The 26,923-nt window shown below is 45.3% G+C and overlaps 1 protein-coding gene across 2 annotated transcripts in view; it reads right to left on the reverse strand.

Moving 5' to 3' along the window:
* The window catches only part of CCDC61 (coiled-coil domain containing 61), a 538,795-nt gene that overhangs the window by 285,695 nt on the left and 226,177 nt on the right, over positions 1-26,923 (reverse strand). For both annotated transcript variants that reach the window (XM_085625716.1, XM_085625715.1), the window contains exon 7: positions 17,620-17,702. In XM_085625716.1, coding sequence (XP_085481842.1) covers positions 17,620-17,702 — 83 coding nt within the window. The remainder of the gene's footprint in view (positions 1-17,619; positions 17,703-26,923) is intronic.

Genomic DNA, 26,923 nt, shown 5'->3' on the forward strand with positions numbered 1-26,923 from the left:
ACATAGGAGTACTTTCAGATGTGCTAAGACCAACACCAAAATGACGACTCACTTCACAGAAAGGCAACATCTCCCTGAGTCTTTCGAGTGGTGCACACCCGGGCATGTCAAAAGACACCTTGTTTCGCCTTGAACAACGGTGGGTCCTTAGACTGACCTGTGATAAAATGGGTCTCAATGAGGACATACCTTGGAGCCTTCTCACTTAAATAAAAATAAAAATAAAATAAAACCAAATTAGAACAAGGATCTGTATCAGTTTAATAGGACTTGGTTTTCTGTACAACACTATCCTGCCTTTATAGTCTTCTTGAGAAGGTTGTACTTCCTTTTCCCTTTTCTTCAGCGCGAGGGTCACGTTCTGTGAGCGTTAGTTACTAAATATAAGCCCTGACCCGCACATCTGTGGCTCTCTCTAATTCAAGATCGTGACTGACCCTTATTTGTCACCTCATATTGTTCAGGAATCTTTGCTGTACATACGGGTGTTAAATAATTATTTTTTTTTTTTTTCTTGGACATCATATTAATTTTCTGTATTGGGGTGACCTGGACGTGTCGAGGCTTTCTCCGTTGCCGTACACCCGTCCTTATACACATTAAGTTTATTTCTTAACTGACGATCGATATCCACAGATCGTACGGCCCTGATTGGCCTTCATGCGATCACATGACTACCAGGGGGTCATGTGACTACTGCCCCAAGATGGCTTTGGCTGGTTGTGGGTGTTCTAGCGGTTTACACTTGTACCGGCACTCTTCGGACCACGCCCACCCCGACGTCCAACCTTTATCATTGCGGGGCTCTCAAGCTCGATTACCAGACCGTTTGGACCGGTTGCGCCGCCGGGGTAAGATCAACTCTGTGACTCTACTAAGTGAACCGTGAGTAATGAGTCCGCGTTTTCTCTCAAACGCTTCCACGCTCCTGCCTCCCATTTCCTCATGATGTTTACCGCTACATTTGGGCGGTAGACCCCATTGGCAAGTAAGCGCTTTCTTTTCTCTCTTAATATTACTGAGACAGCGATACCAGTTGTTTGCTACGCTACATGGCTTCCCTGCCTAGAGCTTTGTTGAGGTATTCATAGCCTCCTTAACAACCAGAATGGTGGCGCGATCTTTATATAAACAAATCCACCTTTCTTTGCCATTTGATAAACCTTATAAGCCATTTTCGTACCCCACCTCATTTAATTACTCGTGGGGGTGTGTACTTTTACCTCAGATCTTCTGGATTTTGACTTGACTAGGACACCTTCATATTTATCATATTTATCACTCTCCTGCATTTTTTCTTGTTGAATTAACATTTCTTTATCATATATCAGGGCACTAGAATTCAGTGTCGACGGCGACCGGTACTGTTATGGCCCGGACCATAAATAACAAGGGTGTGGACTTTCCTGATGTTTGAGAGTGACGTTGTTCACACTAGTCCCCCCCCTTGTTTCCGTACTGACCTGTTGGAACATTCATGACATCATCTTCATCACCTGAACACACTTTGATCTATTTACGATAGTTTGGCTGCATCAAGCATGTCACTGCCCATGGGCCCATTGCATGCGTGTGATGCACTGTCACCTGCTGAATCAATATTATTAATTTGATTTTAATGATATCGCATTGCTTTACCTTTGACTGTTCTAACTGTTTTTTATCTCTACAGGTTATATTTGATTAACTTTATTGACACCAGAGGTACCCCCACATTTTTTAGGGTGCTGTAAGGGTGGTCACTTTTCACTACATGTGTTGGGTGTCTACCACCAAAAAATGTGTAGGTAGTATTTCAATTAGGTCCTGAGGAATTGCCATCGAACTGATAATAGGGCAAGAAACATGTCGACCTCACATTTTAGCGTATAATAGCACAACATAGGGTGACCATACGCGATTCTTTTCTTTTTAATTAGGGGAATAACCAACTTCATTAAAATTATCTTGATTGGAATATTTTTCCCTATTTTAACTTCACTATACACTTTCACATTCACCTACACTAAGACCCTTATTTGCACTTCAGCTGTCGGCTTCGGAATAATGATCTCCGTTAAGTAGGCCCCATCACGGGCGCCTGATTGGGCATTGCAGCGCCGGCCCGAGTAGGAGCAGACCCGATAATGAAGCAAGACACCTTCTTGTCAGGTGTGTGAGGGTCTCTTTCCGACAAGGAGATCACTCTCCTGCATTGTACTGGTGGTTATTCTACAGTTAGGATTTGTCTTTTGTCTTTTTTCTTTCTGTTAGGAACTGCATAATCATTGTCTATACATAGTCTCTTAGGTACATATGCTGGACCATATTATATAAAACCCTTGTCTCTCTTTCCCCTCGTCTTTGTTTCCTTTGCTAAATGTGCGCCAGAAAGTGTAAGCAGGTCATTTCACTCCTCTTCACAAAACAACATTCGTATGCTTATTTATTAAGTCAAGTCAAGTCAAAAGAAGCTTTATTTCGGCCTTACAAGACCTTAAAAGCACATATAAAACAATTACAAATTCATTACAATTTATCAATATAAAAATGTTTGTATACTCATAAATATAAAAACATCTAAAAAGTTAAAAAAATAAAATATTAAGTTGCTTGGTAGGCATTAAGTATCTCAATCATAAAATACAAAGTCGAATGTATTAAGAGGTCAGACTAAATCAAATGAGGTGTCCGGGGTCTTTAGAAAGTGCAGAGGATGGGCAGTTTAGACTTGTACTTTATTTAGAACTGTGCAACGAGCACACCACATTGAGAACAAATAACGGGAGACAGAATAAACAATTGACATGCTAGTGTATTTCAGGATTCTATAGGCCTGTAGGTAATGGGAAGTTCTGAGGTTCCTGCAAAGCTGTCTTAGCCAACAAGCCCTTATAGCCTTGTAGGTAGGGCAGAAAAACAACACATGCAGGTCGATCTCCGTACAGTTTTTGTAAGACGGACAAGCTTTCGTCTGACTACCCCCCCACTTATAGGTGACAACATGTAAGGGGAGTACGCCATGCCTGAACTGCATGTAGAGTTTTTTGGCTAGGAAGGGCTGTATGTCATCGATGCTAGGTCCTAGGAGGTATAGGAATTTGACATCTAGAAAGGATGTAGTAAGTGTGCCTGTCCTGAGGCCCCTCTGGAGTAAATTGAGATGGTGATCCTTAAAGTTTTTTATCAGGACTTTTCTTGGTGTAACCAGAGAGCTTTCTTCCGGGCTATTCCATAAATCTCCCATTCCAATGGCTACAAAGGAGTTCTTAATGTAGGTGAGCTAGGAAATTTGGTAGCCCCCCTGAGATTGGCCACCTCCCTCAATTCCTCCTTATACGTGGATAACTCTGAGGTACTCCATAGGCGGCGCCAGTAAAGTAGGGGTCTGAGCGCTACCACCTGTGCCATTGGGCTCACGCCCAGGTCCATTCGGAGCGGAGTTAAAGGGGTGATATTAGGAAGACCCACCAGCTGTCTAAGGAAAGAGTTTTCAGTCCTTGCAAGTTGTTCGGTTGGCCTATGGCCCCATAATTCGGCTCTGTACAAAGCAGCCCCTCTAACTTGCGCCTTATAGATTTCCAGCACCGGCCCCAGCATCTTACGTACACACTTCCTCTGCTGTTTCGCAAGGCCCCCTGACGTTTGCGTCAACTTGAGACAAACCTTCCTGATCTGATCACCCCACTCCATATTCTCGTTGAGGGTTAGGCCCAAATAGTCACAGACAGAGCCTTTCTCTAAAGATTCCCCGGCTAGTTGTGGATTGAGACGCTTTGAGTGGCCTGCATTGAACACCATATATTTTGTTCTCTGGGTATTTATTTCCAGGCCCCGGTTCTTGCAGAATAGGAAAAAAATGTCCAGTGCCCCTTGAATACCCATCTGTGATTTTGACAGCAGGAGGGTGTTGTCTGCGAACATCAAGGCAGATACCTTGCGGCCCGCTAGTTTTGGAGCTTCTAAATCCCCTCCGGCTGCCAAAGCTTCCACTAGACCATTTATAAAGAGACAAAAAAGGGTAGGGGCTAGGACACACCCCTGTCTCACACCTCTCTCTATGGGTATGCGATCAGTGAGTTCTCCATTCTTTCCAAATCTTATTTGGGCATAGTTGTTCGCATGCAATCTTTTCAGAATCTCACATAAGTATGGAGGCACCCCTAAATCATATATTTATTAAAGGTGCATCACACTTTCAATCAAGCATGCCTAATATATGTTTTTAAACTGTCCATTGCTGTTACCCTCCCACACTTGACACTGCTCTCTTCATCTGACGTCTGCCAGTACAGGCCTCTCAATTATGTTTTTATATTTTTCAGGTGTAAAGTCATGGTAAACGAGGTAACCCAGTAAGTAGGTTAGAGGTCTTATTTCAAAGACGTGCCCTTCTCCATCACCAGGACTCACATGAAGTGTGTCCAAAGTTACTGTACTGCTGAAATGACGAGATATTAATGAGGCACCCTCAGACAACACCAGCTATGGGGTACACCTAATTATGAGTGGTCTTAAATCCCTCTTAGTGTTTCCAGTGTGAAAGAGCATGGAGTCAGGATTCTTGATTTACAATCTCATTCCGTAAGCCTGTTTACGTGCCCTCCTGCTTCCAAAGAACAGTACAAGCATTTGCAACGCAATAGGTCTCGCATTTACGCGAGTTTAAGCTATTGGCATTGTAAATGACAATGCCTTTCATCAATGTTTTAAAAATAAAAACAAAAATAAAAGGCATTGTTATTTGCAATGTCAATAGCTCAACCTTGCGTAAATGCGAGACCTATTGCATTGCAAATGTTTGTTATATAGAAATTGTTTAGTGTTCAGTTATATAAACACAAAAACTGGTCGAGTACACCTAATAATTTGCATATTCCCCCCCCCCCAGCGAGTGGGGACTTCTAATACTTCTCGCGCCTCCCGCTGCGCGGGAGACGCTTCGCTTGTGGTGACTGAGGCAGCGGGGCAGAGCGGACAACAAGCCCCAGGGAGCAGCGGGCGTATCGGAGGAGGCGCTGACACTCCCCCCCCAGCGAGTGGGGACTTCTAATACTTCTCGCATCTCCCGCTGCGCGGGAGACGCTTCGCTTGTGGTGACTGAGGCAGCGGGGCAGAGCGGACAACAAGCCCCATGGAGCAGCGGGCGCATTGGAGGAGGTGCTGACACTCCCCCAAGTGAGCGGGGGGATTAAACCAACCTCTCTTTCTGCACCGCGGGACGCGCGCGGGCGGATGCCGGGCTAAGCCCGGGCAAAGGGCGGGCCGTTTGTGGCCGTTAGTGGGCCGGTAGAGGCAGGGCTGGGCCACACCCTTAAGGACTTATTACAAAAGCCGGTAATTACCTCTTGGAGACCATCAGCGTGAGCGGAGAACTATGAGTAAACATAGAACCTCGGGACGGTGGGGGGGGAGGATGCAGCATTGTAGGGACTCTGGACGCTTTCATCATAAGAGCAGAATCCCTGGTGTTACATCAAATCCAGCTGACGGAAAGAAGGGTGTTGACTGAACTGGCGCAGGCACAGAGACGCTCATCGCTCGGGCATATTGCCCTGTCAAAATCACCAACCATGAGTAGGTTGAGCCAGTCTGTGATTCCAGAGGGGGATCCGTGTCGTATTACAGAATCACAGTCACGCCCTTTAAGCCCGCCACAGTGTTCAGGGGGGCCAAGGATGGTACTAGTATTAGCCGTAATCAAGGGTCAAAGGGGTGGGAGGAGGGTAAAGAGGCCCAGAATTCAGTTAAGGCGGGCAAGAGTGTGATTGTAGACATCCACGAGGATATGGGGGAAGAGTATGAATGAGGGTGTTAATGAAAATCCCACGGACCCGATTTTAGCCAGGGGAAATAGGTCAGTTACGACACGGTCCCAGAAAAAAGTGAGTTCAGCAGTATGTGAACCGGTGGTGAAAGGGGGTGGGGGTGGAAAAAATTTCGAAAAATAACCAAACAGCCCAGGCAAAAAAACAAAGGGGGCCCACCAAGAAATGTAAGTAAGCACGCGACTGGTGCAGCTGGGGCGAGGGAGGAGGAGGCAGATGATTCAAACAAAGTAGCTTCATGTCCCAATGTGGTGCACGAGGAGATTGATTTAGAATTGGTTAGGAATAACGCACTGTGGGCTAAAATTGAGCATCTCCTTAACCTTGCCTTAAAACCCTTATCTAAATTAGACCGGATCAAGACTCACTTGATGGAGGTGTGAAATTGGAGAAAGGGTCCCGAGTTGCACCAGGAGAGTCTGATAGGTGGGGAAGGTGTGGATATTATAGGGAGGACCGTTAGTGATCATGTGACGGCAGAGACAAGGCCTTCTGATGGGAAGAATGAACAAGGAGCACAGAGGGTCAAACAAGTGCCCGGTATTAGAAAAAACCAGGACCAAGGACAAGTGATAAATGAGGGCGAGACAGAGAGGCGGGGACCTCCTCCGGATCAGGCTACTAGGGGGATCTTGAGTAAGGAAAATAGTAGGGACACGGAGGGCGAAGGCTGTGTGCAGGGATCAAAGGGGTTGCTATATCTAGATCTCCCTCCTGCATGCAGCCCATACACATTGGTTCTCGTGGGCATGCCGGCACCCAAAGGGAACACCCGGGAAACGACAGAAATTTTAATAAACAAGTTGGCACACTGGCTAAGTCAGATTGCGAGGATTAATGGTACAGACCTTAGGCATATTTTAATGGCGAGGCGAGTGGCATGGGTAGGGAAGTCCAAGAAAGTATACCCAGGGTATTGTGTTGTAGTAACCCTCAGGCACCCTAACTTGGTGGACAAAGCACTTCGCTGCTTCAGAGACCGAGCGTGGGAGGAACGATTGGCGATAGGCTTGTTGCCCTTGGAATTTTTGCATAGAAAGCAGGTAAGATCAGCATTTGAGGTTAGTAATTATGGAGAAGGATTATCAGAATGTGCACATGGAGCAGGGGGAGTGAGAGATTTCCCTTTACGCAACAGGTTCGACCCACTGCTTAGAGGGAGAGTTTTAAGTGAGGTGGATTGACGGTGGGCGGAAAATAGAAGGGCACAGCAGTTAGACCAAACAAAGGAACCAGGTAGGGACTTACAGGGTGTTGATGCGGGGTGCGGGGATAACATGGACCTGTTAACTGAAAATGTAGGGATGGCAGGGAAGAATGCCACTATGGTAGCACTGGAAGAGGGCATTACACTAGAAAGAGTAGTACAGGACCCCGTAAACTCGTCACAGTTGGAAGTACACAAGGTTAAAAATTCTGATATAATAAAAATAACATCTTGGAATGTTGCAGGGCTTGCGTCCAAAATAGAGGACCCTGATTGGCTGCAATATATTCAGGGTTTCCAGATTATATGTTTACAGGAAACCTGGATAATAGATTGTAGCAATATTCACTTAGTAGGGTACAAGCGCTTTGCTGTCCCGGCCCGAAAGTCCTGCTCAGGGAGAGCCATGGGGGAAATGTGTATTTTTGTGGACCTACAACTGGGGGGCACCTGGACCGATCTAAATTGGTCCTCTGCTTGTATGCAGGCCCTAAGTTTTTCTAATTATGGGGATCGTATTCTCTTGATTAATTTTTATAACCCAACGTCACAAAACAAGACAGGGTCTGGTGTGGAAGAGTTAGATGCTAGGCTCACTGCAGGGAATTGGGCTCACAAGGGGGCGGTGGCCCCGTTGGTAGCCGTTGTGGGTGATTTTAATTGTCATCTTTGCCCTGACCTGAGACCGGCCCAAGGAAATTGGTCTTCGTGCCCGGTTAGGAACGGACCACACTTTGAGAACTCAATTGAGGGCAATGAGTTGGGAAGGGTGTTAAGCAAACATGCCCTTGAGCACACTGTGGATTTGATAACCAAGGAGAGGGAGAGAGAGATTAATCCCACTTTTAAGGGGAGGGGGTGCTCCTCTTTCATTGACTTTGTAGTAGTCTCTACATTTTTAAAAGACCGGGTAAGTGGGGCTGATATTGACCTAAGTGCTTTTAGTGACCACAACCCTCTAACATTGGTGGTTGAAGGTGTGGTCACCCAAAAATCTAAGAGGCAGGGAAGGGGTGGGAAAATAACAGACCAGGGGAGAAGATTAAAATGGGCCAAATTGGATGGATGTACATTTTATAAAAACCTCATAAGAGAAGGCAAGAGAGAACTAGAGAGGTGCCTGGACCTCGTGGTTGAGGGACCAGAAGTAGTTAAATGCTTTGAGGCAGTTGCCCATTTAGTGGACAAGTTGTTGTGCTCCACCCACCATGGTCCAGTTATGGAAAATCCAAGATGGTTTGACAAATCCTGCACCTCAGCCCTCAAAAACGTAAAAAGTTGTTTAAAAATCTTACCAAGGGACAAGTTGAAAGTAAAAGAGTTAAGGCTGATATACAATCAGGCCGTTAAATGCAGGAAAAGAGCCATTCAAACACAGGCCTGGGAAGACCTAAGGGAGGCTGCCTTAAGGAGGGACACATCCGCTTTCTGGAAAACAATTAATAATCCATTTTTCCAGGATGCCAGTGTTCCCGCACTCGGCACCAATATCTTGCCGGAAGATTGGGTAGCTCATTTCAAAGGCCTTTATAATTATGTAGCGGAAAGTACAATTCCCTCTGAGGTGGAGGCAGGGGAGGTACCTTCAATTGTGTTTACGTTGGAGGAGATCATTGGGGGAATACAGGGTCTATCCCCTAATAAAGCGCCAGGACCGGATGGCATTCCCCCGGATCTCTTTCTAAGTAGTATTGAGTTGTGGGCGCCCATACTGACAAGAGTGATCAATGCTGCGGTAACGTTTGGTAGTCCCAGTTCGTGGTCCACAGTGATAATTGTCCCTATATTCAAAAAAGGGAATAGGGACACTCCTCAATGTTATCGCCCGATCTCTTTGATCGACGTTACAGCGAAAGTTATGGGACGTGTGATTTTAGCACGATTGATGGATTGGTCGGAGGAAAATCGGGTCATTACTGATGTTCAATATGGTTTTAGACTGGGGAAATCTACATCCAACCAGTGTATACATTTATATTTACTAGTGGCTAAATATACATTAGCAAGTGAGGGGACGGTTTATTTAGGCTTTATGGACCTAACGGCCGCATTCGACCATGTAAACAGGGAGAAATTATGAGCCCTTTTAAGTAGGTTGGGGGTGGATGGGAGACTTATAAATATACTTAGGAACCTACACTGTAATACATCTGCTAGAGTCTGATATAACCGTGAGGGGAACTTATCAGCATCGTTCTCTTGCACTAGTGGGGTTAGACAAGGGTGCATTTTGGCCCCCTTTTTGTTCTCCCTATAGATCAATGGACTGGAGAAAGCATTACTTGATCTTAAGGTGGACTCCCCCAGGGTAGGATGTAGGCCAATTCCGGTTCTGCTTTACGCAGATGACACGGTATTTCATGGACACGCTGGATCTGTCGGCCAATCTCTCTAAATCTTATGTCATGGAGGTCGGACGCAAACCCATTAAGAAATTCAGTTATAAAATGGGTGATAATAGCATTGGGAAAGTACAACATTTTTCCTATTTAGGCATTTTATTTGATGGGCGATTAAATATTAAAATTTTGCTGGAGGAACGATGCACAAAGCTAGTCTCGGCCACAGGCTCTATTATGAATTATGGACGTAGGCTGGGACGGTGGTCCCCAGAGCAGATAGCAAGATTGTACACCTTAATTTGCTGCGCAAAGGTGTTATATGGAGCTGAACTTTGGGGCTGTAGAGAAGCCCATCAGCTTCAGATAGAGGAGAATAAATACCTGAGATCCCTACTTAACATTCCCCAAAATACCTCGTCTTATGTTACTCATGAGGAACTAGGATTGGCTTATATAGAGGATGTGGTTCATTTGAAGCCGATTATGGCCTGGATTAGGATTTGGGCGAACCCAAAGGCTGAACTAAACAGGCAAATAATTTTGGACAGCATCAGTAGGGATAAAGGGCTGTCCATTCCTTGGCTGAGACATGTAAAGTCCTCTCTTGAGTCTATTGGATGTAAAAACCTTTTTAGTACCCCCATGGTAATTACTCGTTTGGACAGGAAGTTGGTGATGAAAAGATATTTTAACTATGTCCAATTGCAGAGAGAAACAAAAGAAGGGGGTAAGAACTCTGTTATAGCTTACAATATGTTGAAAACGGTGGTGGGGATGGAACCGTATTTGACTCTTATGTGTAATGCTCAGGATAGGTTTTTAATCACCCGTTTTAGGCTCAATCTTTTACATCATTTGTTATCTGTGCCTCATGGTTTTACTGTTTCGGTTGAGCAGAAGGGTCCCTGTGGCTGCGATCTACCATCTCCTCAGGACACCCTTCATTTTGTATTGTTATGCCCATTTTATTCAGTGCCGAGACGTCGATTTTTAGTTGGTATTTTAAAACAGGCTAAATTCAAGCAGGCCAGGGTCGCCTTGCTACACCTACAAATGGTAAATGACTCTCGGACTCTGTTTTGTGTGGTGAATTTCTTGAAGATGGCCTTAACAATAAGGAAAACAAGAGGGGTTTGTTGAATCAAAAATTAGTACTGTATTTGATGTATATCAGCATGGATTTTCATGAATGTTTTTATCTTTTTATTGTTATGTGCTTTTATGGTGTTTTTTAGATGCAGAATAAAGATTTTGAAATGAATTTGCATATTCATCCTCTGCTCGGGTGCTGCCCCCATTTTCACTGGGTTCAGGTGACACACAGGAGTAAATAATGGCCAACGAGACACGCCATACATGTGTAGTTAGTTACACTACAGAGGTTTACGGGGCAGACTATTTTTCACATCTTTAAAATTCATTTATGCTGCTAGGGCATTAGTAGAGGCCCAGCGCTTTTCAAGTTTTGCTGACAACTTTTAAAAGGCAGCCTCAGGACAGTCACATCAGCCAGCACTCTTCCGCCCAGTGAGCTCGCAGACCCAGAACCGCCCACTGAGTCCTCGGGGCCTTGAGTGCAGAAGACATTACCAGAACTACCGTTGCTCGGTGAACCCTCTTGGGTGGAGGGAAGAGAACCGACACGTGCATGCCACACGGAAAACTCAAGACATGTCTCCAATGTACGCCTCTGCAGGGCCAGGAAACACCTGCAAATGTAATCACGTTTACGGAAGAGAAGAGTTTTTTGGGGGTTTTTTTGCAATATCAAAGTAAGGAAACTGCTTCTTTCTCCGTTTTTGTCATCTCTCTTTAGCCTGTAGTAAGACTGACCCTATTATTTACATTTTTAGAAATCTGATTTTTAACAGCCCTAGTATGCCTTTAGATTTAAAAGACTTCCCTTCATTCAAAATTCTAGAGGAAGTTGAATGTGGCGCATAACTCGCTCCGGTCAAGTACCTAAAACAGCTGAATATTTAAGGGGTTGTGCACTCGCTGATCTGGTAAACACAGAAAGCCCCTCCCTGTTGGATTTTTTTCTAACAAGAAAGCTGCCCGCCAAGGCTGGAATCCTTGGAGTAGGTGGTATAGTCACGAAACACAAACATTTCCTTGTCAAGATTTACACTGGAAAGGCAATTTATACAAAGAAGCCACAAGTCTGCGATGGAAACATCCAACTACCTAAAAGAATAAACAGTACATGAGGCGAGCATGTTTTTGGCCGAACTAGAGGCCATCATAGGAGACTGGAAGCGGATGGGGTGTAGGGAGAAAAACCCAGCGCGACCGCGAAAGCCATAGCGCCCATGTTGGGGAAAGTAACCTGATACTGGAATGCAGCCTGCCTGCCGGTAATTGCTGCCCTCGCTCCTGAGACACATAGGCTATGGGAGGGAACATTTAAAGATAAGGCGGGACATACCCACGCTTTTGGCCATTTGCGTGCTTTCTTTTGTGAAAGCCTTACGCAATGGCCAATCAAATGCATGGGCATAAAAAAAACAACACAGGGAAAAGCTCCGGGAGTTGGGAGTGCTTACAAGTAGCCTCCCATAGAGCAGCTCTGTTGTTATCTGTACCATACAGTAGATATCAGTGGATCCTTGTTGTGCACCTTGTGGTGCGAGGATCGACTTTACAACTGTGAACACTGCGACTGCTCATTGCTCGGCTAAGCGTGTTTGCTGATGTTGCAGGCTAAATGTTACCATGTAATAAATGGCCCTTAGTTTGAGCCAATTTGCACTGCACCTGCAAACTGGGTGCTAGTGCGAGACCATTCCTAACAGCAAATCTGTGGTGGGGGCTGCCAACTGGCACATGCAATTGCTGCTGGGTTAACTGACCATGGCTTAACAACCGTCCTGTGACCTGAGTTCCAGACAGTGTTGTTTCAGTGCAAAATTCCCCTCTGCACGTTTGCCCTCTCCCCCACCCCCTGGATCCACTGCCTCATCTTTTACTGAGAAAACAGAGGGGTTTACTCAGCTCATCTCCTTTTACATAGTCGAAAACAAATAAAACTTCATGCAGGTAACTCGCTCAGTACAGACGCTGGTTTAACAGACTCTGGCAGAGCAAATAGTTTGTTACTGCTGCTAAGCTTTACTGAATTACAGCAAATTCAGCATGCAATAGCTGCTAAGCTTTTCTTTTTTTGCTTTCTTATTTTGCCTGCTGTCTTAGAACTGACAAGACTGTCATTGGTGAGTAAGGCTTCTAGCTGACGCTGACACGCACCTGTAGACACTGGAGCAGGAGCTCAAATGAATGGTGTCCACAGTCCACACAGTCCTGGAATAAATGGCAGCGCGGGAAGAAGACATCTCGAGTCTGCACAGTGTGCAATAACACAAAGCGTAGACTCGATTTCTCAACTTGCAGCCTGCCTGCAGCCTCTACCCCACCCTTTCCCAACTTGTCACAGGACAAGACCCAGCCCCCTGTGATGAGTTGGGAAAGGGTGGGGTGACCATCCTCTTCACTACCTGACTGAGGTAAAGCCCCTGTGAATCAGGACTTCAGGCTAGAACACCCGAGGCAAATGTCATCCTCACGTCATCAGTGGGTGGAGATTGGTCATTAAGGCAATGTTTTTACCGAGCACATGACCTCAAAAGCCTCAGGGCTGTGAGCTCGTCAGCACAGCAAATACTGTAGACAAGGGTACAAACACCCTGACCCCCTAGGCCTGCTCAGGGGGTCCGAATTTGCGCTGGGTGCGCGAATCTGGACACATTTTCTTTTAAAAATGAACGGTGTACTCCTGCGCTTCATTTTATATAAGCCCCCGGGTGGGCCCGGTCCCAGGGGCAATGCATAATTAATTTGCAGGGGGCCTGCGGGAGCCCCCGGGGACCGCCACCTCCCCGGGGTTTATTTAATTGTATGCGGGGGCACGCAGCCCCCCCCCTCCGCAGCCCCAGGGACTGCATGCCTCGGGGACCATCACGTCTCGAACAGGAGTGCCGCAATACACATCCAAACCCAATGGTGGAAAGAAAGCAATCTAACAATGGAGTTGTTGCTCATACACATTATCACAGAGAGGAAAAAAACTTGCAAACATCCGGACCCAACACTAGATGGCAGGAGTATGCAAAGCACGTGCATCTACAGCACACATGCAATCCATTAGATGTGTTCAGTACTTTAGTACTGTCCTATCCTTAGTCTTCTTTTTTAGTAAACCTTCCTTAAGACACCAGAGCGAGTATCACTGCTATTATTTGTGTTCTATGTTACACTTTCTGATTAAAGGTCTTCTTGCCTCTCTTAAGGCAGACATTATCTTTTCAGGTAACTATATGTGTCTGAGTTCTAAGGCTTCAGCAGCCATGCTGCCAGGCTTAAAGACTCTGGTTCTGGGTGAAACATCCTTCCTTTTTGCATTGATAACAGATCTTGTCTGTTTGGCAATTTGTGAATTCTCCCCTGAGATATCTCCATTAGTTCTGAGAACCTCGTTTGTCTTGCCCATTGTGGAGCAATTAGTATCAAAGTCATACTGCTGATTCTGCACTTTTTATCACCTTGTGAAGTAGTGGTATGGGGGGGAAGCATACGCAAATATCCTTAACTAGTCTATCCATAGTGCATTTCCCATGGTTGGTGGTTCTACTGCCTGGAGGTTGGCATTGTGCATTCTGGAGCGTTGGAAAGAGATCTATTTCTGGTGTTCCACATTTTTTCCCCTTACTCGATCAATCAATCAATCAATAGGGGACTTGTAAATCGTGGCTACTCACCTCTGAGGGTCTCATAGCACTGGAGGAGGGGGGCTGCTGGTTGGACTGGGTGGAGGATCATTCGTAGAGTCAGGTCTTGAGGTTCTTCTTGAATTGAGTCAGATACGCGGATTTCCTGAGGTACAGGGGCAGTGTTCCAGGTCTTTGCGGTGAGGTAGGAGAACGACCTTCCTCCTGTTCTGGTCTTGTGGATCCTGGGGATGGAGGCAAGGGCAAGTTGGGAGGATCGGAGTTGTCTGGCAGGTACATGGTTCAGGTATGCTGGTTCTTCATGTAGAGCTTTGTAGGCGTGAGTGAGGAGCTTAAAAGTGACTCTCTTGTTGACTGGGAGCCAGTGGAGCTGCTGGAGGTGTTGCGTGACATGGCTGCGGCGGGGAAGTCGAGGACCAGTCAGTCAGGCTGCCGCGTTTTGGATGTTCTGTAGTTTCTTGAGCTGTTTCTGGCTAAAGCCGGCCTAGAGTGCGCTGCCGTAGTCGACTCTGCTAGTGATGAGTGCGTGGGTGACTGTCTTTCTGGATTCTGGGGGATCCATCTGAAGGTATTTCAAAGCATGAATCGCGTATAGAAGCTGGATGAGGAAACTGTGTTGATTTGGCAGTTCATAGTGAGTGAGGAGTCCAGTATGATGCCGAGGTTGCGTTTGTGGTCCGTTTGGGTGGGAGGGGTTCCCAGAGTGGCTGGCCACCAGGAGCCGTCCCAGGCTAAAGGGGTGGGTTCCAGGAGGAGTACTTCGGTCTTGTCCGAATCGAGCTTGAGGCAGCTGTCTTTCATCCAGGTAGCAACGGCCTCCATTCCACTGTGGAACTTGTTTATGGTGGTTGTTGGTTCATTGGTGAGGGAAATGCTCAGCTGGGTATCATCGGCGTAGGAGATGATGTTGAGTCTGAGGCTTCTGATGATGGCTGCGAGGGGGGCCATTTAGACGTTGAAGTGGGTGGGGCTCAGGGAGGAACCTTGGGGTACTCCAGAGCTGATCTCCATGTGTTTTGAGAAAAACGGTGGTAGTCTCACTTGCTGGGTCCGGCCGGTGAGGAAGGAGTGAATCCAGTCCAAAGCCTTGTCGTGGATGCCGGCGTTGTGGAGTCTTGTGATTAGGGTGCGGTGGGAGATGTTATCGTTGAGCTCTTAGTAGGGATTTAAAATTGCTCTAGACTTTCGAAGTCCTTTTTTCTCTATCAAATACTAACCATTTCGGCCTGAAGCCTTCTTCTCTTCCTATTTCTGTCGCTTGTGTTTCGCCGTAGAGAGTTTCAGCCTTTCTCTTCGTTGTTGGAGGCTCTTTTGTAGAAGTGCCGATGGTGAACAGTGGCTTTCAGATTTCGACCACTTCTATTTTGACGTTGATGAGTCCTTTCCGCAACCACCCTTCAAAGCTTCAAAGTTTTTCTTTTTCGGGGGTCTTTCCTGTACAGAGTCCTTTTTGAAGGATCCAAGGGCATTTTTGTCTCAGGGCACGACTGCGGTTGTCATGTGCGTGGTCCCCAAGGCTCCCTTCGAGGACTTAAGTTTATCTTTTGGGACAATGATTCTCTTACCTCTCAAATGAGACTTCTTCCCCCTAGTGTTTCGACTTCTACGACCTGGATGTCGGACTCAGTCTCTCCTTCTGGTCCTTCTGCAACTTTCTCCTCTTCGTCACTTGAAAGGCCCAGATCTCATAGGGACGGTGCTATATGTTGGCCCTGCATGGTGTATTTGGCTCTTCTCTGCCTCTCTCTCACCCTCAATGTCTTCGGGTTGAAGGCCGACCACGTGTTGCAGTCTTTATTTCGGTGATCTAAAGGCAGGCAGAGGTTGTAGACCAGATGTTGGTCCTTCTGGGCAAACTTGTGATTGCAATCTTTGCAGAGCTCGAACAGTGTCTTTTCCATCACCACACACAGGGAGCCCCCTGCACGTGCATTCTCCGTAGTCATTGAAGAGGTACACACTTCCTAAACTAGCCCTTCTCTGGGACCTTTTACTGAAGTCCGGTTGACTTTTGATGCCATTTTTTGGAGTTTTTCGAGAATTGTTTTTCGAGAATTGTTTCTCCAAATTGTTGGAGCTCCTTCAACATAGATCCAGACCCTACGGCGGAAAAAAAGAATCTGAAAAGGGCGATGAAAGGTGGAAGCTTCCAGAGGAAGCACAACGACTTTACAAGGGGACACCAAATAGAGGTCCGTTGATGCCCAGCAACAAAAAACTGAAATATTAGAAGGACAAAGGTTTTTTTACAAGAATTCTAGACCCAACCACTAGATGGCAGAAAAATCCACAGCATGTGAATCCAGAAAAACCTGATGTCTGGATTTAAGCTCTTTGTCATCTGAAGAGTATGCTAGAAATGACGTTAAGACCCATTTAGGAAATCTATTGGTCTGAGAACTGCAGGTTGTCCTCTAAACTATGACCCTTGATGGTATCTCCATTAGTGGAAAACACTGCCTTATGGACCACCTCAATGAAATGGGCCTCTTATGCAGGTAATATTGTACTGTTGACACAATTTTGCTTTTGGAAACTTGTCAAGCAACTCACTAGACAAGGTAAAGGTGCCGTCAACATTGACATGGAAGTACCAAACCAGCTGAGAAGTCAAAGACTTATACAGAACAGGGACAGAAATAATTGAGTAACATAGGGCCAGTTCAGAGTCCTCTATGCTACATAAATTATTCCATCAGAAGCTATTCATCACCACCAGAAGGCATTTACAAGAACAATTAATCTCCAAAACTCTCATCACAAAAAGAAACCTTGGAAAACAATCCCCCCCATCAAGAATAAAAATATGGATTAGAGAAATCTCATGTGAGAAAAGAGCCAAAAATAAAGTTTACAATCATAACTAGAAATGCTCAAACTTAAAACACAGTTAAATTTTTTAAACAGACTCAAAATAATCTTCAAGTTTACAAGTAAAACAAAAAGCTGAAAATGTCCATAGACAGTTTTGTGATCTTCTCCTTGCAAAGCTGAGAAATAAAGTGCCAAACTGGGGCTGTTAGGACAGTGTAGCATGTGGATACTTTAAAAGGAAAGTGTAACAATTCTTCTATAGAATGAATGATGCATGTGGACATCATTGTTTCTTTTTTAAGAGACAATACATTTTACTTCTGAGTGTTTTTTAATTGCCCTCATAAAAAGATGGAACTATTGTATGCTTTATCTGCAAAATCATTTTCAAAATTAAAATGTTAACTCTTGAATTTTTTTCTGGGACCTAGCACTAAGTTAAAGATATACTTATGTTCATACCTATCAAGGATCATTCCATGATGGGGAGCCAAACGAGTAAGGAGTTCAAAGCATGTGAGTAAAGAATTATTCTTAAAAGTCTTTCCAGTTGCTCAAAATTACACTAAAACATTTTTCATTGCCCTTCTGTGCACTCTAAACTTATGCCATTCTTAATGTTGTGCATATTATTGTGTGTAATGCATAAAGCAGTTGTTTTGTTATGCTTGTGCAGTGTGACTACCAGTAACAATTTGCCACTCAAATTTGCAACATACCCTTACCCTCTCTTGTACATCGCCAATTCATTTGTCAGACTCTTTACACGGACCCTTAGATTCCTCTCCGAAGCCTTCACCTCCTCCAGCTACAAATAAACATGTAGAATGTTACCTACCACGAATTTCTGAACAAATATATCATATATAAAATAGATGCTCATTAAAAAGGTCACATACTATTCGAATAATTAAGTTAGGAATAAATACAGGAACAAGTGAGCTGAATGTTCTAAGCAGAGAACATTCAGGATGAAAAAAAATCCTTACTTACCTTTAACTGCATTTTTCCAGTGTTGGAAAGCTCAACAGGTTCACATGCTGACAAAATAATTAATTATGTCCTGAAGCAAAATAATAATCTAAGAGTATGCAATCTTAGGAAAGATTCAATGTTGAATCATTAATGTTTCAATCACCTAGCCACTCCCTGAATAAACCATGTGTTATGGAATGACAAGATAAAAATGAAAATATGTGCCTCAGATTATCATTCTAGTATACCTTACCCATGCACTTAAAATGCCATGAAAACAACCTCAATTCATTCCTGCCTGTGACTGGTCCTTGTGGTCCCTGTGAAAGACTTCTCAGGGGCCAATTGCAGCTAAGGATGGTTTCCTACCATGCACTACAGGTGTTTGCTGCGCTCCTCTACCTGCGACCGGACACTCTACTCAACATCCCATCCCAATTAAACACCCCCACTGGATTGCCTAGAGCAGAGTGCAGGACAGATTAGCCATGTAAAGCTCTGCATCAGCCGTCGCCCCATCTAAAACAGTGTGGCTGTGGACAGGGAAAATTACGCTTATGGTGTTGTCCAACATCATGCAAATGGGCTTTGACATATGGATACAGGGTTTTTATAGGTCTTGCAAATTATACTAGAAAACAAATGGCTGTTTTTAGATGCTGCATTGCAAAAATCGGAAACATCTTTTTTCCAATGGGATTTGTTGGTTTCTCAAATGTATTATCCTCGGAGGTAAACAAACATTGAGAAAGTCAATAACCCTGGCTTGCAATTAATACTGCAGAATTTTAAAGGCTGTAAAAGCATCAAATGCAGCCTCGCCAATGTGGGAGGAAGATGGTAAAATGTCACTTCACCTAAGGTCAGTACTGGCTTTCCCTTTAATCACTGATAACAAGTAATTACCAAGCTTAGTGCTGCTTGTTCTCGGAGCCTAAAAAGAATATATATGACTACTTGCTTCAAGACTCCATCTTGCACACTTCAGGTGATATATAGTTCATACTATACTTGCGGTGTACTTCAAAGAGGCTGCCCCTTTCACAGGCAAGTGTTAGTCGGCCCTTCCTATATCCGCAACCCCAGCCGGCAGGCGGCAATCACAGAGGGCCAACTTTTGACATTAGTGTCAAATCCTGCTGCAGTCTCAAATACTGCTTCACAGGTCTGTTGGGGTTTTACATGTAACACTTGGGGCGCACTTCAACAGGATGTCAAAACAATTCTTGTCTATCCACTGTCTGAGTGCTGGAAACCCTCCTTTGTTCTCCCAAACTTCTGTCTCTGGGTTTATTGAGGGTAAATTGACAGCTCCAAATTGGACTTTAGTGTTGGGTATGGAAGGACACTAGGCTTACAATAGTACACTCCCCTGCCAAACACCCAGCCCTCAGAGCCCATTTTAGTGTGGTTGAAGACTTTTGCCACCTTGAAAATGCCCAAAGTGGATAGAGTTGGCACTGGTAATGTTTAACCCATAGGTTAAGGCATGCAGAGGAGTCATTCCCACCCACTAGCTCATGTCAGGCACAAATGTGGCATATCCATGCGACCACTTCAAATCACTTCTGGACTGGTGAAAGATCAGAAGAGGACTGAAAGCTGAGAAGAGCCTAGAAGATTTCACCCGTTCTCCCTCGTGTACCCAGGACAAAGAATTGTACTCCAAGGGTCATAAGGCTGAACACCTGTTAAAGTTACAGGGACACGACAAGCCATAAGAGGACTTTTCTTGCAACTGCCCAGCTGGATTTGAGTGCACCCTGCTTTTTCCTATGCTTGTCACCATGTGAGTCTCTAAGTTCCTGCCCTGAAGTCTCGGGGTGCTTCAGAAATGTAATCCTGTGGTGGAATGGGGTTTGAAAGGCTAAAGTCAGAATATAAAGTCTTTCACCAGGAGGAACCTGGTTAGTGTATCTGACCAGCGCTCCATCACTCTCACTGTTAAATTGCGCCTACATCCGGGCCTACCACGACCATTGACTATCATTGCCACTTTATGGTTCTGAAAATCATATCTCCAGTTCACCTTATTTGATAGTTGTCATTTTGGTGTCATTTTACTTATTGTTCTTTACTCTATTTTCCCAATTCAGTTTAAAATATTTATTGTGTTGCATATGGACTTTATTATGATTTTAGTACTGCATATAGTCTTTACACATTGCCCTAAATTGAGACTGTTGGACCTGAGGCATAGCTCCATGGGGTTGGCTGCTGGTTCATTTAGTGTCTTTGAGGGTCCACCCTGACAAGAGTTATTCCTGGAGGTGGGTAATTACCCTCTCCCACCAAAAAATAATCACATTTCTTACACAGTCCAACCTCCGATCAGGGGTCTGAGGTTTCAGAACCAATGGTGCTGAATACCCAAGCCTCAATAATCCTGGTACGTCAAATCATTGCAACCGAGGGCACTATTTTGCTTGATTTTGAGCCCATATGTTCACTTTTGCCTATCAGGTGAAACACATTATTGCATCCAACACAAATTTGGTTTAGTAAGTCTGTGTGGAAGTGACACCATCACATCTGGAGCTGCATGTGGCCATTTTAAATCTTCTTTGAGTTTTAAAAGTACAGAAAATAGTATCAAAATGTTTTTAAAAGGGGAAAAATTAGCACTGCTCCAATAATGATTTCTGCACTACCAACAATCTCTCAACTAGACGATTTAATTGGAGAGATGAACAAGTTACTTACCTTCAGAAATGATCTTTCTGGTGGATACTATATCTAACCACAGAGTTCTCACCTTGTGAATATTCCTCAACGGTCAGACTGGATCTGGAAACTTTAAAGCAGTTTTCCTGCTGGAAGGTGGTGTAGTGCGGCTCTGCCCTGGTGTCAGTATGCTCCAGAAGTGACAAGCAGAGCCATATAAGTGGCACCCATCTGCGCAGACGTCCATTGCCTTATAGCCTGTCCGTGGCCACAGGCAAAGAGCCCATCAGCAGGTTGGCATGACTAGTGCGCAAATCTCTAAATCTGGTACCTTTTTAGCAGTGAAAAGAGTCCAGTTAATAGAAAGGGAAGGTGGGGTAGGGGCCAGTCATAAGCAATCTGAGGTGAGAGAGTAACGGTCAGAAAGATCTTTACCGAAGGTAAGTAACTTGCTCTTCTGATAGATTCCTTACCTCTCTGGAGGTGGATCTTTTAAACTAATAAGTCTGGAGTACCAAATGGGAAAAATACCCATTTCGCTGGACTTGGCTGTTGAGGCAACGATGCCCATGTGCCTGCCCGATAGACATGGGACTCCTCTAGCAAACGCAGCTCTGGTAGAGCAAGCTTGTAAGCCCTATGGAGGCTGTTTCCTGGCCATTGCATAGCAGACCTTAATACAGAGAGTGATCCATTGAGAGGTGGGTCTCTTCTGAATTGCTTTCCCTTTCTTTGCCACTGCAAAACCAACAAAGAGTTGATCGTCCTCCCAGAATTCTTTGGTATGATCAATATAGAAGGATAACGTTTTTTTTGTATTCAGGCGATGGCGTCTTTCCTCCTCTTTAGAAGGATGAGGAGAGGGGGAAAAGATAGGCAGGGTGAAGTTGCGCCAGATGTGAAAAGTGTACCACCTTTGGCAGAAAAGATGCTCTAATTTGAAGAACCAGCTTGTCTGGGTAAAATGAAGTTTAGGGAGGGTCAACTGAAAACGCCTGCAATTTTCTAACCCTCCTGTCAGATATTATTGCGAAAAGGAGGACAGTTTTCAGAGTTAGTAGCCATACAGGGTAGCTGTGCATTGGCTCAAAAGGAGAACACATTAAGACAAGAACTAAATTCAAGTGCCACTGGAGCATAATGAAGTGCGATGGAGGAAACATACGCTGCACGCCTTTAAGAAATCTAGACACAACAGGTGACAAACAGGGAAGCTTGGTCAGGCAACCGTAGAAAGGCAAAAATGGTCGAAAGATATCCTTTAACTGTGCTAAAAGCAAAGCCTTACCGGGTCAGCAAGAGAAAAAACAGAAGGACTTCAGGCAAGGGTGTAGACAGAGGGTCAGTTGAATTAGATGTACACCAAGACACAAACTAGTTCCATCAGCAGGCATAGATAGTGTTGGTAAAAGAACGTCTGGCTGCCAGAAAGAGATCACATACTTTGGGAGGGAGATCAAAACCCCTCACCAGTCACTGCTCGAGCTCCACATATGAAGGCTGAGTGGACAGGTTCAGGTGCAGCATCCTGCCCTGTTACTGTGACAGAAATTCTCCTGAACGGCACCCTGACTGGAGGACAGATGCTCATGGGCAGGAGTTCGGAATACCATACTATCCGTGCCCAGTCCAGAGCCACTAAGATGACTTGGGCTGGTTGTTTTTGATCTTCTTGAGAACTCCAGACAGGAGTGGTATCGGTGGAAAGGCATATAGGAGTACTGAGCTCCACTCAAGATGAAATACGTCTGAGCGACTGCAGCCTTGGACACTCCAGCATGTAGAAGTGCCAACATTGTGCATTCTCAGCTGTGGTGAACAGATCTAACCAAGGTTCTCCCTAACCTTGGGGACGCCATTAGTGATCTGCGAGGCATCAATGGCTGAGTTTTTCTGCTCCAATTGGACCAGGTCCGGGGCGTACCATAAAAATAGGAAGGGTGCGCACGGGCTAATGAAATGACATGTGGCCTGGTGGCGAGGGTGGAGGATGCCGAGGGCCGAGATCGACTGACTAATCTTCGCTTTGTGGGATTTCCCGAGGGCTGCGAGAATAATAAGACAGTTAAGTTCCTAACCAAGTGGCTGAATGATTGGCTCCCTCCCGACACCTTATCTACATGCTTTATAATCGAACGGGTGCATCGCGCCATGAAGCCGAGGCCGCCTCGTGGGGCATGTCCCCGTACAATAATCAACCAGTTCCTTAATTATAAGGACCGAGACGAGATAGTCCAACATACAAGGCTGAAAGGAGTTCTTACGTACGGCTCCCAACCTATCAAGATTCTCCCAGACTACACTAAAGTTGTCCACCAGCGCAGGAAATCATTCGCAGAGGCAAAAGCTCGCCTACGTGGCCTGAAAATTCAATATTCCCTACTTTTTCTGCCTGCGTGTCTCCTACAAGTCACAGACCTATTTCTTTGAGTCTCCCCAAGAAGTGATCGCGTGGACAGACAAATTAATCAAATTGTGTCCACACGTATCCCCAGGCGTGGACTTAGATGCGTCGTCCTGGGGCCCAGGACAGGATCCACTCAGGGCCGGCAGAAAACAACAGCGCCGATCGCGCTCTAGGAGAAGATCCCAAGGCTGCAGTAGCTCTCATAGACGGATAACAGAGTGTCAACAATCTTCTACACCTTCATAGAATGCTGGCAGAACATTTTGTAAGGGCACATTTTCTTGATGGCTGGTTATATTTAGGTTACACGAACCTGTACATTTTGGTGGGTTTGTAGACATTTTAATGTATTCATGTTTATTGGGGATCCATTGGTTGAGAGAGGTTCCTACCCCCCATTGGGGGCAGGACGTCTGCTACACCGCGACAGATGCTTCATTATTTTTGGAGGTATTGAGGGGGGCGAGGGAGGGGGAGGGGTTTATGGGAAGATACGTTCTTTTTTTGTGTTACAATGTACTACTACATGTATAGAGTCCAGTCGTATCAAACAACCCACATATTGGTCGTTTTGCATATCAACTACCGCTATGACTGAAACCCAGTTGCGGCGCTTAAACATCGTTAGCTGGAATATTCGAGGCTTGCTAGACTAGATCAAAAGAGGAGCCATACTCCGCCAGGCCAAGTGTTACAATACAGATATTCTTATGGTACAAAAGACCCTTTTACTAGGTAATAAGAGACCCTGCCTTGCGAGATTGATTTTGTTCAGACCTATCACTTTGGATTCACTAGGTGATCTAGGGGGCTGCGATATTAATCCATCGAAGAGTACCATTTATACATGATAGGACCTGGTCTGACCCCCAGGGTAGGTACATAGTGGCGACAGGCACAGTTTATGGCAAGCGTCTCACCTTGGCCTGTGTATATGCCCCCCGCCCCTGTCGTGGAACTTGGTGGAACGACTGACTTCCCTTATCAACAAGGCCTTTGATTCCCTGAACTGGACCTACCTTTTCGCTCTCCTAAACCGGCTAAATATTAGCCCTTGATTGCTTAAATATATTCGCCTCTTATACACAGACATCACCGGCTCGGTCCGTATTACTGATTCAACCTCACAGCCATTTCGCATTGGAAGGGGCAGCAGGCAGGGATGCCCTCTTTCTCCCTATCTTTTTGCACTCGCTATGGAGCCACTCGCACCGTGGGTAAGCATGGATGCCAAGGTACAGGGCTTCAAATAGTCAAGGGAGGTCTCCGGTCGAATATCACTGTACGCCGACGATGTCTTATTTTTTATCACATGCCCAAATAGGACTGGCCCACATCTGCTACGTATAATCCAAATCTTCGACGAAAACTCTGGTCTCTACATGAAGGCTTATAAATCGTTCCTATGGCCCCTGCGTGGGAGGAGGGGGGGGTCAACTCGGGACATGGACACATGAGGTTACGGTGGTCCCAGATGGCTTCAAGTATCTTGGGGTGTTTTTGTCCGCGTCACAACCCGCCTCTTGGAATAAGAATAATGCTCCTCTGCTGACTCAGGTCAAAGTACAGGTACGTGTCTGGTCACATTTGCCCTTATTGTTCGGTCGGTCAGCCGGCTAGTTTTAAAATGGTCTCGCTACCCCGCCTTCTTTATCAACTTCAAAATCATGCCTACCCAATACTGCATGCATGGTTTCACCAATTCAACATAATCTCCAGTCATTTCCTTTGGATGGGGGAGGGGGGGGGGATTGGGGGGTGGGGCTTGCTGCGTGTCGCTCTAAGAACATGCTTCCAGTCTACATACTGCGTGGGTATCGCAACTCCAGACATCGAGGCGTATCATGCAGCTTCTCATCTCCTCATTTTAAATGACTGGTGGGATGGGGTTCGACATGACCCTGCATACACCGTTGAACGTTGGTTAATGAACTTTAGGTCTTTGCACACAATTTTACATTCTAGTGTGACGCTCAAACCGCTGCCGCCCGCTACTAGGACAGTTTTTGTGATATGGCGACAGACACTGCGTAGGATGGCATGGTGGGGCAAACTCATGAAAGAGACTCCGCTTTGGCGCAATGGCCATCTGCCCCAATTGGCTGAATTACAGGGCTTCGTCGTTTGGGATTCTATCGTTATATCAAAAATTAGTGCCATCCTTCAGGGTCAGACCCTGAAATCATTCCAGCAGCTACAAACCGAATTTCAAATGCATTGGTCTCAATTTTATAAATATCTACAATTTTGCCATGCGTTTTCCCCGTACCTTGCCCAGCAAGACAATATTCCTGACTTTAATCCCGTCAAGACCAAGGCTTTCCTTGGCGAAATGGGCCAGCACAAAATTGCTGCATTATATCGCACCTTGGTCACTAATAGCCACACTACACTTAGTAGGATCAGAGAGGTCTGGTAGAAAGATCTCGGTCCAATCTATGAGGATGACTGGGTTGAGGCTCTAGAGTCCCCGCGAGGGGCGGCCATTGCTGCGCGCCATCGTCTTATACAGTCTAAATATCTTGACCGTGTTTATTTCACTCGCTATAGGCTCTGGCACGCCGGGATGATTACATCCCCCCTTTGTCTGCGTTGCGGAACCACTAAGGACACCTTCCTTCACACGATTTGGGAGTGTATGGCTCTTTCACGGTTTTCGCGTGGGGTGCTGGCCTGTCTATCTGAGGTGCTGGGTTGGGACATTCCACAGTCACCGCGTTTAACCATACTTAATATTACTCTGGGTATTGAAGGCAACAGATATAAAAGACATCTGCTATTCCTGGGGCTTACTCTTGCTAAGCGAGACATTGCCAAGGCCTGGAAGGGAACTTCACCACCATCTATAAGAGCCTGGAAACAAGGCCTGGACTTTTCCATGTGGTTAGAAATGCCGATCTTCTCGGCACATGGATGTCCTCCAAAACATCTGAAGATCTGGAAGCGGTGGGCTGATTACCAGGTTTTGTATCTTGAGCCTATTCCCCCTGCGATACGTAATGAAGAATTGCCATAAAGATCACATGTTGGGTATTTATCTTCAGAATAATTGTATCAATACTAATATGTTGTGAAAGGAGACTTTGTACGACAATATGCATATGGGCTCTGTGACATTGTTGTTACTAGTGTATAACTTTTATTTGTGTTTAATTCAATTTTCTGCATATTTCATCCGCCGACAACTATACATTGTTAAAATTGACATATTTATCATTGCTATGATATGTATACAATTGCAGCCCTGGTGCAACCTGGGACTACTGTATCTGTCAACAATAAAATCTGTTGTAGAAAAAAAAAAAACATTGAAAAAGGACTCCTGTGAAGATACACTGCTGGTATAAAACAATTTGTTTGATTGTTGCGGGGTCAAAATGACAATTTTAGTTCATACAGTGCCGATGTACAAAGGTCTCTAATTTGTGAGTCAATAGGTCACTAATTTCGATATCCCCCATTTCACAGGACTACCATGTCCACAATGCTTTGCTTTAGTGAGTAAAACTCCAGGAGTCTCTTTTTCAGTATGAATTGGTAAATGCTTCATTAACAAACTTGAAGATCACTGCCCTTCTTAATGCCTCATATGAATCCAATTCCTTGCAGGGCAGAACATCAACAATAGTATCAAATAGTCATTAAAGCACTTATCTTTCTGTATTTCGTAACCTGTTTAATAGTCAATACCTGAGTGTTGCAACTTTGTGATGTTTCTCCCCTTCTTGCAGTACAAGATTAAATACTCCTGCAAACCCTGGCTGTAATGCAGTCGAGTCACAAATTTATCAGCACTCAGGCCTCCCGCTCTAACAGTGGCACAAGCACCCCGTGAGCGGCGGCATCATCTCAGCCAAGTTCTCCATAATCTCCAGTGCACAGCTGGCGGGCCTCCACTTCGAATATAATCAAAATGAACCTTGACAGTAACGGACGCCCATCCTGGCGGGTTGGGGCTTGAAAGTAACGTCACTACTATCATA

Source organism: Triturus cristatus, chromosome 9, assembly GCF_964204655.1.
Source record: "Triturus cristatus chromosome 9, aTriCri1.1, whole genome shotgun sequence".
Classification (NCBI taxonomy): domain Eukaryota; kingdom Metazoa; phylum Chordata; class Amphibia; order Caudata; family Salamandridae; genus Triturus; species Triturus cristatus.